This window comes from Oncorhynchus clarkii, chromosome 24 (assembly GCF_045791955.1).
Source record: "Oncorhynchus clarkii lewisi isolate Uvic-CL-2024 chromosome 24, UVic_Ocla_1.0, whole genome shotgun sequence".
NCBI classification, from domain to species: domain Eukaryota; kingdom Metazoa; phylum Chordata; class Actinopteri; order Salmoniformes; family Salmonidae; genus Oncorhynchus; species Oncorhynchus clarkii.
Window position 1 is genome coordinate 23,730,589 of NC_092170.1, and position 13,603 is coordinate 23,744,191.

Below are 13,603 nucleotides of genomic sequence, written 5' to 3' on the forward strand. Positions count from 1 at the left end.
CCAGCTGTGCCATGCTGACGCTGCCGGAACAGAAGCGCGGTATACGACCCGCCTTACCCCAGCTCTGTTGATCTCCCTTGCCAAGCCACTGCGCTCGGCTCCCACTGAGACAGAATAACATTGCCTGTTGTTTCCTGTGCATTAGACTGCAATTTAGAAACCATTAATCCCCTCTTTAATCTGTCAAAAATTCCCGACTGTGCTCAGAGAAGGCAGCTGCCTCCCAGTGTGCCCGTCTTCCCCCTTCTGCTATCTCCCCGTATCCTGATACTCCTTATGAGAGACAGACAGGCCACGTATGGTGCTGCCCCACGTATTCAAAGAAAGAGGGGGAATAGGGAAAGGGTGGGACTGAGGAGTGCAGGTGGGTGCTAAACCTCACTCCACAGGTGACCTCATGAACACAACAGCATCTGGTTGAATTACTTAACATTTCGCCCAGCAGACATGTCATCCGGGATAATGCAATTTTGCCGAGAGTGCTCCAATCTGGATAAATTCATCCCCTCGGAATGAGATCCAAGATCCAAGCGAAAAGTCTCAGCGAGGGAGAGAAGGCGTGGCTGGGGGTTGGAGGGATATTGGAGTATGTAATACCGAATGGTACGGAGGGGGTCTTTGGAGTATACTTGGGAACAGTGATGCCATTGGAGAATTGTAATGAACTCCAGTAAACACAGTTTTATTTTTGTTGACTGCTTAAGAGGATCATTGCCTGATTTGCAAGAATAGTTTCCAAACTAATGATTTTCCTTTCCTCCCTGACCGGAATCCGACTTGAAGAGATTCCATCCATTTAATCGGATTAAGCAGACAGATAAAATATGAAGAGAATAGAGAACATTGCATGTCTTTGAAATGATCTCTTACTTATGCTTGTTTGGCATCTGCTAAAGGCCCATGATGCAAGCATCAAGATACACGATGCATAACAATGAATTACAAAGACCACAGCTGATTAAAATGCAATAGCTTTAATTACACGGTAACTCAATGATCTAATTACTCTAATCGAATTGTAACAAAAGCCATAACCTATTATCAATCATGAAAAACAATGCCAGCTACTCTGAAGGCAAAAACCTACTAAACAATGTCTATCCACTCAACATAAACCTGTAACCTTATCTAATATTATTGTAAATAACTTTCTGTAGAATGACCCCTTTTGAAGGCCTATCCATTGCTTACCACTGGGACTGAGAGCCAAAGCTTTCTAGACACAGCTCCTGATTATTTATTAATATGTTTACTACCAGAAATATCCATTGGGAAACGTCAGCCTGGATTGGATTAGGCTTAATCTATTGTGACAGAAAAATCCGCAGGGGTCATGGGGCATCTGAGGTGACTTATATCGCTAGCCTTGATGATACACAAAGCACAAACAAGGAAACAAAGGTTGGCTCACAACGTCACATCCCAACAGAGGACATCAATATTAATCTTCCGTGGAGACGTGGACTGGCTAGAGTTACGTCCTTACAGCATGTGTCATCATTGAGTTAAGATAGAGGAAGGGCACATAATGTGTCTTCTATCTCATTAGCCATCATGTTGACAACAGAAACAGGAAGATAGACCACAGCAGAAGCTGTGTGAGAAAGTCTGTATGATGACTAAAGGAGAGTGTTTGACAGTATATGGATTTTTTTTTTAAATAAATTTGTTTTAGCTTGTGGTTGAAATGGCAAAATCTATTAATTACAATTTGATTATTATGTGTCATAATCCATACATTTACAAGGGGTTTAACACATGCAGTGCTTGCAAATAACTATTTAGAATGCACAATGATGCAATAAAATGGAGAAAACATTGACCAATGTCATTTGGGGATGATTGGTATTTTGAAATGTGATTGAGGGTTTTTACTCTTTCAAAGAAGCAAAGAGATTTACTCCAAAATCCCAAAAACCAAACATGACATTGTGTTGACATTTAATTATGAAGCTATTAGGAATTTGGTATCAAAGCTTGTGTTCCGTGAAAAGCGGGTTTAGGTTCAGAATAGGCAGACAGTTAATAGACAGCAGTAAATTAAATTGAGGCTTGTGGGGTGCTAAGACCTTCTTTCCAGGGTTAAGAAACAGCTTAGTGTCATGGCAGGGTGGTGACTTAGCCCTAGGAGGTCCAGGAGTGTGCCTGTGAGCTGGAAAAGAGGAAGGAAGCCAAAAGATGGAGAGGGAGAAGGAGAGAGAAAGAGAGAGGAATGGAGTCCATTGATGTTCTGCACTGCCCCCAGTGTGCAAACACGAGGCCAGTAGAATGATTAGACGTGTTGCCTATAAGTACCATCCAAGCAACTACTGTACAGTTTGCTTATGATTTTAATAAGGAGGCCAGGGATCTGGGTCTAGTTTGAGAGAGAGAGTCACTCCATATACCTCTGTGTGGTTTTTTGGTTCCAGTCTGCCACAGGGACAGGCACATCCAGTACAATACTCTATTCTTAAACTGGCTCCCTCCACAGGGACTTTCTGTACTCAGAAATTCCAGCACCATTTCCCTTAAAGCAGAGATGGCGTTCAATCACACTGTAACCCTTATGAGAGCCATGGATAGAGGGAAAGAGAGAGAAAGAGAGACAATGAGAGAGACAATGAGAGAGATAGACAAGGTCTCGGGACAGGTTTTGCCTGCGGTGACTGCCTTCTTGGGGACATTCTATCAGGATCCTCCTGGCTCACACCGTGTCATCAGTCAGTAGTGGATCAGGTGAGTGCCAGGGAACCCTCCATACAGTACTGGCAGGATTGAGATCAGCACAACTCAGGACCAATCTCTCTCTCCCTCTTTCTCTCTCTCTCTCTCTCCCTCTCTCTCTCTCTCTCTCTCTCTCTCTCACTTGAAAATGGCTCTCTCTAGAAATGTGAGTCTCAGCCACACAATTCCCTCTATCCCTTTTTCATAAAAGATATCGGCTGAAAGTAGCTGGCGACATAAACAGAGTAATAATTTGTAAAACTAGAATTAGCTATAGGGGTAAAGTTGCTGGTAAAATAACTGGTAAAAGGCAAGCAGACAGGTTGTTATCTCCTGTTTACCTGCCAGGGCTTATATTATTTTATATTATGGTAATAACAAACTCAGCTGAATTGTAGAGCAATCTCGCACCGGTCTGCATTACCTGAGATATGTGCTGGTTGGTTGTTTTTCCCAAAACTGAAAATATCACCTATAATGAAGGGAAAAATGATGATGCTGGTAAAATAACTGTGCACACAGAGTAGATGTATCGAGATCTATGCAGCGATGATATTAGAATGTTCAATTGCTGTATATGGTATTTCAGCAGGTAGGCTATCATCATCAGGTAAACTCATCAAAAAAAGAAACGTCCCTTTTTCAGGACCCTGTCCTTCAAAGATAATTATTAAAAATCCAAATAACTTCACAGATCTTCATTGTAAAGGGTTTAAACACTGTTTCCCATGCTGTTTCCCATTCAATGAACCATAAACAATGAATGAACATGCACCTGTGGAACGGTTGTTAAGACACTTACAGCTTACAGACGGTAGGCAATTAAGGTCACAGTTATGAAGACTCAAGTCACTAAAGAGGCATTTCTACTGACGCTGAAAAACACCAAAAGAAAGATGCCCAGTGTCCCTGCTCATCTGCGTGAATGTGCCTTAGGCATGTTGCAAAGAGGCATGAGGACTGCAGATGAGGCCAGGGCAATAAATTGCAATGTCCGTACTGTGAGACACCTAAGCACTACATTGAGACAGGACAGACATCTGATCATCCTTGCAGTGGCAGACCACGTGTAACAACACCTGCACAGGATCGGTACATCCAAACATCACACCTGTGGGACAGGTACAGGATGGCAACAGCAACTGCCTGAGTTACACCAGGAACGCACAATCCCTCCATCAGTGCTCAGACGGTCCGCAATAGGCTGAGAGAGGCTGGACTGAGGGCTTGTTGGCCTGTTGTAAGGAAGGTCCTCACCAAACACCAACAACGTTGCCTATGGGCACAAACCCACTGTCGCTGGACCACACAGGACTTGCAAAAATGGCTCTTTACTGACGAGTCGTGGTTTTGTCTCACCAGGGGTGATGGTCGGATTTGTGTTTATCGTCGAAGGAATGAGCGTTACACCGAGGCCTGTACTCTGGAGCGGGATCGATGTGGAGGTGGGGGTCCGCCATGGTCTGGGGTGATTTGTCACAGCAACCTCGGACTGAGCTTGTTGTCAATGCAGGCAATCTCAACGCTGTGCGTTACAGGGAAGACATCGTCCTCCCTCACGTGGTACCCTTCCTGCAGGCTCATCCTGACATGACCCTCCAGCATGACAATGCCACCAGCCATACTGCTCGTTCTGTGCGTGATTTCCTGCAAAACATTAATGTCAGTGTTCTGCCATGGCCAGCGAAGAGCCCGGAACTCTATCCCATTGAGCACGTCTGAGACCTGTTGGATCGGAGGGTGAGAGCAAGGGTTATTCTCTCAAGAAATGTCTGGGAACTTGCAGGTGCCTTGGTGGAAAAGTGTGGTAATATCTCACAGCAAGAACTGCAAACCTGGTGCAGTCCAAGAGGAGGAGATGCACTGTAGTACTTAATGCAGCTGGTGGCCACACCAGATACTGACTGTTACTTTGATTTTGACCCCCCCTTTGTTCAGGGACACATTATTCAGTTTCTGTTAGTCACATGTCTGTGAAACTTGTTCAGTTTATGACTTAGTTGTTCAATCTTGTTATGCTCATACAAATATTTACACATGTTAAGTTTGCTGAAAATAAATGCAGTTGACAGTGAGAGGACGTTTCTTTTTTTGCTGAATTTAGTTTGGCAATTATCAGCTTCTTAGTTTAAAGGGGGAAAGGGGAAAAGCTTGAGGATAGTAATTTGGTTCAATCTGACACAAATTGGAAAGACTTAACTTCCTTTTCCCCCTGTTGATTTTGAACATAAGGTTATGCCTCTCTCTGTGCACACACACACACACACACACACACACACACACACACACACACACACACACACACACACACACACACACACACACGCACACACACGCACACACACGCACACACACACACACTGAGAGAGATGAGGGACAGAACCCTGCTTAGATGCCAAACCAGTGTGAAGGGTCAAACTTTGAAAAGAAGCTGTGACAGCTCCGCTGACCCTGACACCCTCTGGGATTAGCTCCTGCTCCCATTGTGGGTCAGTTACCATGGCCACGGAAGAGCTAACACACTGCACACACACTCTCCCTACTCTGCGTGACCACGGAGGAGCTAACACACTCCCGCTACTTTCTGAGGGACCACGAGGAGTAAACACACTCCCTCTACTCTCTGTCTGGTCTCAGTCCAGCCACATCTCACCCAGACATCACATAGTGACGATCCCAGACTTCTCACATGTTACTGACAGCGAGAGTTACATTGTTTTCCAAAGACAACCACCTGCTGGCAAGAAGGGAAAAGAACCCATCCATCCATCTTCATTTCTAACCCACTGTCTTAGATTGAAATCAGCTGCAGACTTGGTCAAAGGGATAGTGTTGTTCAGAGTGCTCTATTCTAAGCACTACTTGTCTTCCTCTGTGGTCCTGACCAACCCCCCGGTAAGTCTCTGGCAAAGAGATTGTCAGGGGTAGAAATAGCTCCGGAAAAGAAAAAAATTGCTCTGGCAAAGAGATTGTCATAGTTTCAAAACAATGTGAGTCGTGGGGAGCAAACGCTTCATCGAGCTGGGATGTGAGCACTCAGAGGAGCGTGCCTGTTGACTACATTCAATCTGAAAAGGAGTGTCTAACCAGACTGACAGGGCACAAGCCATGATGAACTCCTGAGACAGGGCACCACTGTCTACAACTGTTAAAACCTCTAAACACAAGCATTGCATTATTATCCAGCAGTTTCCTCCCCATATCGCACAGTGACAGAGTCGGAGGGAAAATAAGACAAATCTGACTGCATCGGCTCTGACAGCTCACAGCAGAGACTACTTCAAAGAAAATGCTCCCTATTCACATGCAGTCACAAACTAAAACAGATAATAACATAAGGGTCCTAGACAGATGCAGTGGATAAGAGGAAAAGAGCCAGTGGACTTACCATGTCCGGAGATCCACAGGAACACAACGACCCAGGGGATCATGGCTGGAGAGGAAGAGGGTGAACCTCTGAAACACAGTGGACGAGTGTGTGAAATTGAAGTTGACACAAAAACACACACAACAGTGCTCTTCTGTGCAGTTCTGGATGGGTGCTACGGTCCCTCAATGATGTCCCTGCTGTCAGGGATATAGCTTTAACTCTTCTGTCTAGTCTTCCTCCTCTTCTTCTTCTTTTCCTCTTGTTCTTCTCTCTCTCCTTCTCTCTATGTCACTCTTCAGAGTTGCCGATGGTCAGCGTTGCTTCTCTCTCCTGTTGATGTGTAGACTCTTTCAGGGTGAGCTTTCTCGCGTTCTCTCGCGCTTATGCTGGCTCGGTCTCACTGATGTTCCATTCTCAATCTCTGAGTGCCTCTACTCGCCTCTCTCTCTCTCTCTCTCTCTCTCTCTCTCACTCTACCAGTAGAAGCTCATGGTAAGGCTCCTCCTTCCAGCTCCCTCTCTCCTTCTCCTCTGTCTCTTTCTCGCTGCCTGCCTGTCTGTTTCAGTGCCTGTGTCGGGGCTTGTGCTGCAGCGGGTCAGGCTGGGAGAATCAGCTTGCTCTAATCTCTGAGAACTAGGATCTCTATACGGGAGAATTAACAGTGGACCAGCTTTGGCTGCACTGTGGACAACACAGACCTCCACAAACAAAAGTGCAGCTGTCCTCCGTGGCTTCCTGCCTAACATGGGACTAGTATTCCACAGTGTCAGAACTGGGTTTGAATCAGTGTGTTTGCCATATAGAGCAGTGAGGATAAAGTAATCACATACATTAGAATCCAAGACCAATGTCCTATAATATTCATTAGCCTGCAATTTCTGTCAGGAGTGAGTTAGATTTGCAGTCCTTCATTGATTGACCTCTAATGTAAAGGCTGTACATCCTTCTAATGCAGTGCTTGCTAACAAGTCTGTTTCACCTTGTAAATATTTAAAGGAGCATTCTTTCTTCAGCTTTTAACTTGCCTGGCTCAACCAGTTTCCTACACCCATTCTCATATTTCTAGAAATCATAGTGTATGGAAAGCGCTACAGGGCTACTTATAGCTATTAGGTCAATGAAACCATCTTTGTATTTGTATAAATAATTCAGCGATGTTAACATTGTTTTTAACTGGCCTCTTACAAATGAATGTACATGGAAGTGCATGTGTGAATGAGGATATGTATGTGTATGTGCCAGTTTGTGTGTTTCTGTATGTGTGATGCTGTGATATTATTTTGGACTGGAAATTACGCAGAAAGATATTCGTTCACAGACTGAGCACACAACATGCTCAAAGCCTGAAAAGACAGAAAAAATATAGAATTTCCACCTTCTGTGAGAGAGTTTATTTGTAAGCTTTGTAGTTTTGAGCCTTGGGTGTTAGTTCTGACAATCAATGCTTTTATTTGGGCAGATTTCAAAATGAAAAACTCAGACAGATCACTCTTTCTACTCCAAGAAACATAAAACAGGAATCAAAATTTAACAGCAGCGGTTTTGTAGTTTTTGCTGGTTTGTTTACTTGATACACTTCCGGGGCTGTTAGTAGAAGGACACTACTGTAGAAATGCCACAACTTCAGTTCAGGAAATATAGTACATACAACATATTGTAAAACTATACATTCCAGTTGGCTTTCACGTTAACATTAAATAGACTTCATTCAGTGCAGTGCATAATGTCCAATATCCTGAAATGATTTATTTGGACTCCTTGACCTTTTGCACATTTTGTTACGTTATTCTGGGGGGAAAAATCCTCATCAATCTACACACAATACCCCATAATGAGATAGCGAAAACAGGTTGTAAGAAATGTTTGCAAATGTACTGAAAATAAAATCAAAAATATGTTATTTACATAAGTATTCAGACCCTTTGCTATGAGACTCGAAATTGAGCTCAGGTGCATGCTGTTTCCATTTATCGTCCTTGAGATGTTTCTACAACTTGATTGGAGTCCACCTGTGGTAAATTCAGTTGATTGAATATGATTTGGAAAGGCACACAATTGTCTATATAAGGTCCCACAGTTGACAGTGAATGTCAGAGCAAAAACCAAGCCATGAGGTTGAAGGAATTGTCCGAAGAGCTCCGAGACAGGATTGTGTCGAGGCCAGATCTGTGGAAGGGTACCAAAATATTTCTTCAGCATTGAAGGTCCCCAAGAATACAGTGGCCTCCATCATTCTTAAATGGAAGAAGTATGGAACAACCAAGACTCTTCTTAGAGCTGGCCGGCTGGCCAAACTGAGCAATTGGGGGAGAAGGGCATTGGTGAGGGAGGTGACAAAGAACCCGATGGTCACTCTGACAGAGCTTCAGAGTTCCTCTGTGGAGATGGGAGAACATTCTACAAGGACGACGATCTCTGCAGCACTCCACCAATCAGGCCTTTATGTTAGAGTGGCCATATGGAAGCCACTCCTCAGTAAAAAGCATATGACAGCCCTCTTGGAGTTTGCCTAAAGGCACCTAAAGGACTCTCAGACCATGAGAAACAATATAATAAATATCTCAATATTCTATGGTCTGATGAAACCAAGATTGAACTCTTTGGCCTGAAGGAAACCTGGCACCATCCCTACGGTGAAGCATGCGCGTGGCAGCATCATGCTGTGGGGTTGTTTTTCAACGGCAGGGACTGGGAGACTAGTCAGGATCGAGGGAAAGATGGACGGAGCAAAGTACAGAGAGATCCTTGATGAAAACCTGCTCAGGATCTGAGACTGGCGCAAAGGGTCTTTGTCCAACAGGACAATGAACCTAAGCACACAGCCAAGACAATGAAGGAGTGGCAAGTTTCTAAATGTGCTTGAGTGGCCCAGCCAGAGCCCGGACTTGAACACGATCGAACATCTCTGGAGAAACTTGAAAATAGCTGTGCAGCGATGCTTCCCAACCCACCTGACAGAGCTTGAGAGGATCTGCAGAGAAGAATGGGAGAACCTCCCCAAATACAGGTGTGCCAAGCTTGTAGGGTCATTCCCAAGAAGACTGTCATGCTTTGACAAAGGTATATATGTGACATTAAGAATTTATACCACATTTTCCACAACTTGAATCTAGTAATGAAATAACAAGCTCAAAACGGGTGGTCTAGAATCATAGGACTGGCTGTACTTGTATTTCCTAATATCCATTCTAGCATGAGCATATGCAACATGTTCATACTGTCAACAGTTTGCTTTGTTTTTGTATGTCATAATATGGTCCAAAAACCCAGCTTTAGAACTATTTTCAAGCCTGGGAAGAATCCCCCCAATTAATGAGAACTCGTGTAAATGTTGTGAAGAAATACACACACACATTGTTTTGCAGCAAAACCCAAAAGCCTTAACACTAGGATTAGATATTGATATCCATGTTAGCCAGGTTTCAGGACCAACAACATAATGCTGGCAGCAGGCAGACTGTTTTTCTCACTTGGAGAAATGGCAATAAATCTTAGTTCTGCATACTTTCTCATCCCTTCATCTCAAGCTGCTGCACAACACATACATCTCCACCCCACTCACAGTACGGCCCAGAGGCATGGCAGCAGCTCCAAACTAATGTCATTAATTAAGTAGAGCTGCTACGTGACCTTTATAACTTGAAGGCTTAAAAATTACCTGGAACAAATTGAGCATCAATCCAAAACTTGGATTCAGAGCAGATGAGTAACTGTGAAGCACTGAATGTCAGATGGTCTACCAGGGAAGATATCATGCCAAATTGGCATGGGAAAAGAAAAATGAAAGTCTCTGACTGAAGCTGTGAAACCCAGCTTCCCTGAAATATACGTTAACAAATATGAATTAAAGCCTATAAATTAATTCAGTCAGAGCATGCTAACCATGAAAACCCCCCAAAACACAAGATGTGTTTTAAAGATGTACCATACACCTCTTAAACTCAGTGGTAACCATAAACTCATTTTGTCTCTCTCCTCCTCCCAATACCAGATGAACTGTAAGAAGAGAAGACATTCCTACACTCAGTGACATAAAGATGATAGACAGGTCCTCAGTTTGAGCTAGATGGATAGTGACATGCCTGTTTATTCATCTCGGGCCTGCATATCCCTTACTTGCAGCTGAAAAGCTCCTAATGCTTCTACGCACGCGTGTGCCTGTCGGTGTGTGTCGATGTGGGTGTGTGCGTGTTACCTCAGTGTGTTTCTAGCAATTTGTGTTCGAAATGAGTATATCAGCCTCTTGTCTTCAAGGAAGGACATCCGCTCAATCTTTGTCAGTCAGATTCCCGGGATGGGAGACGTCTCCAACCCAGATGTGTTTGATTCTCATTCTAATCAACCCTGTACAGTGCAGCAGCAGAGGCTCTAAATTAATGAAATTAAATAGGAGGGCAACAGGTTGGGAAACAGACGAGACCTTGTCTTCTCCCGGCACAATTTTTTAAATAGAAATATTGTGTAATCTTCAGGGATGTTGGGGCATAATCTAGATTTAAATTTTAGCCTGCGACAAATAGGAAGCCTTTTTTGGCTGAATGAGTTATAATTTGTGTTAAGTATTAAAGTATTTTAATCATAGAATTACCACTGTGTCAATGGCAAAGTAGTCACACTTCAAGGCACTTCTTACAATTACTTTGCTGGTGGCTCTTCTGAGGCCGTCAGGCCCAACTTCAAGGCATCAACAGCATACTCAAACTCTCTGAGACACAACCAAGGCTTAGCCGAGAGCTTCACTGCGTCCGCTACAGAGAAGATCACACAGCCACAGGCCTGGCTGTGCCACACGACCGCTTCACATTTGAATTTCATCTGCATTGCATTGAAGGAGATGTGGTTTTACATGCTTTGCGAAGACTTATCGGTTTGTTTACCTCGCTTTGTCTGATGTTAAGTCAACAATAAAGTGGTCAGCAACAGTCTGCACCTTGAGGGACTCGTCATGGGTCAGAGCGTTTTTGCAAAAGTCAAGCTTGACTCCTTGCTTGAGAGGAAAATTAGAAGAAAAAAATGTACATTTGAAAGACTAACTATCAACATCTTCATTGAATGTATTATGTGTGTATTATGAATGTACGACTGCCCTCTCCTGACACACTGAGCTGTAAACAACAGCAATGGGTTGAACTGTGTATGTGCCCTCAGGCTGTGGGAAGAACGCTCTCTCTACATGGCAGCAAGAGAATACTGCTAATTTCTGTTAACACTATGTTGATACTGCAAATGAAAGTAGCTCTCTGAACCATTCATGCAGATGTTTTTATTAGCCTTAATGTAATGTATGGATACACTCCAGCAACAACCACTAATGTCTTTTCAAATAGGTCTCATGCAATTCTCCGCTTAGAATGAAAATGTGTCATTCGTCTCATACATTCCTCTGCTTAGAACAACAATGTGTCGTTCTAAAAATGCGTGGTTGAACAAATGAGTTCAAGCCTGAAAGTAGTAATTGGCCTGATATTGTATAGTTGATCTACATGAACATGAGTGAATTCATTGAAACCCACTAGATACTTCAAACCCCCAGTTTCTGTTAGAATACCAGATTGATCTATTTTGAGTTAAAAGTAGGAAAAAAAGACATCAATCCATATGGAAAACATTCCTATTGAGTGAATATGGTAACTATTTTTACACCTGTGGGTGGATAGAGGGGGTTCCACATATATTTAGAGGGGAAAATGCTGATGTTTGTGCCGCATGGCATCAAAGTAAAACACTGTAAAATAAGCTGATTCAACCCTTATTAGCATAAATTAATATTCTGTTTGGAAGTATTTTGCCACTGGTCCCAATTGAAAATGCAAAGTGAAGCAGCCAATACGCTCCATATCCACACCTCCGAAGCAGCCGGCAGCCCTAAACCCAACCCTCACCCTCTCACACACGTTACTCCTGAGATATGTAGGAAGGCACTTAAAAACATATGGAGGGGTAGTGGATACCAATCTGAATTTATTTTAATTTATTTTAAGGTGCTAGCTGCACAGTTGTAGGGATTTTTAAACCTCAAAGCTAGAATTTGAAGAGACAAACAGCCACACAGAATAGACCTATGGCTGAATATGTATTGAATAAATAAATTATGTTAATTAACTTCTTCGGGATCAGTGTTAAAAACAAAACCATACTATACAGCAATGTAGCTGCTTAGGACCTATCTTAATAATGTTAATTTTATCCAGACTAAGGTAAGAGACTGGTTAAGTGCATTTAGTTATAAACAAGGAAAGCATTGAAGTGGAATTGACAGCATTTTAGCAACATGAAATCATATTAAAACATTTTGTTTATATACACACCCAGGAAGAATATAACACTTAAGTGCATTCACCAAAGACCACAAAATACACCTGAATGGATATCTGCAAATATGCAAACTCCACTGGAGTCCTCTTACATTTGGAAACTTTACAGTCCTATTGATCAAAAAAACATGGAAAGGTTGGCTCTCGCTCCCTTAATTATGCACATCAACAACAACAAGATGAACATCTAATTCTAGCCAGAGCAAGCTGAGCTAAAGTATAACGAAGGAATATTAGATTAACCCTCTCAAACCTTTTCAGCTAGTTGTCGTCAAAATTGCACTGATAAACGATGGGTAGTTGTAGCCTGCTCATCCTTCTGCTGCTTGCCTGCCAGATCATTAATTATTGTCCCAACCAAGCACCCAAACTAACTGGGTAAAGTTGGCTAGCTTGCTAGCTAGCTAGCTATTTCCAGACACAAATGTTTTATTTTTTATTTTATTTTTTATTTCAACTTTATTTAAACCATGGAAGCTAGTTGAGAACAAGTTCTCATTTACAACTGTGACCTGGCCAAGATCAAGCAAAGCAGTGCAACACAAACAACAACACAGAGTTACACATGGAATAAATAGTAGCGAGTAATTACAATTTAGCAGATTAACACTGGAGTTATAGATGAGCAGATGATGATGTGCAAGTAGTGATACTGGTGTGCAAAAGAGCAGAAAAGTAAATAAAAACAATATGGGGATGAGGTAGGTAGATTTGGTGGGCTATTTACAGATGGAATATGTACAGCTGCAGCGATCGGTTAGCTGTTCAGATAGCTGATGTTCAAAGTTATTGAGGGAAATGTAAGTATCCAGATTCAGCGATATTTGCAATTTGTTCCAGTCACTGGCAGCAGAGAACTGGAAGGAAAGGCGGCCAAAGGAGGTGCTGGCTTTGGGGACGACCAGTAAGATATACCTGCTGGAGCGTGTGCTATGGGTGGGTGTTATTATCGTGACCAGTGAGCTGAGGTAAGGTGGGGCTTTATCTAGCATAGACTTATAGATGACCTGGAGCCAGTGAGTATACGAACGAATACGTAGCGAGGGCCAGCCGACTAGAGCATGCAGGTCACAATGGTGGGTGGTATAAGGGGCTTTGGCAACAAAATGGATGGCACTGTGATAGACTGCATCCAGTTTGCTGAGTATAGAATTGGAAGCTATTTTGTAGATGACATCGCCGAAGTCGAGGATCGGTAGGATAGTCAGTTTTA

General features: G+C 42.9%; 1 protein-coding gene across 1 annotated transcript in view; it reads right to left on the bottom strand.

Moving 5' to 3' along the window:
- LOC139382969 (kin of IRRE-like protein 3) overlaps positions 1 to 6,435 on the bottom strand; it is a 212,693-nt gene extending 206,258 nt beyond the window's left edge. Inside the window, exon 1 of the mRNA XM_071127248.1 lies at positions 6,095 to 6,435. Coding sequence (XP_070983349.1) covers positions 6,095 to 6,137 — 43 coding nt within the window. The 5' untranslated portion in view covers positions 6,138 to 6,435. The remainder of the gene's footprint in view (positions 1 to 6,094) is intronic.
- Between the last annotated feature and the right edge of the window lie 7,168 nt (positions 6,436 to 13,603).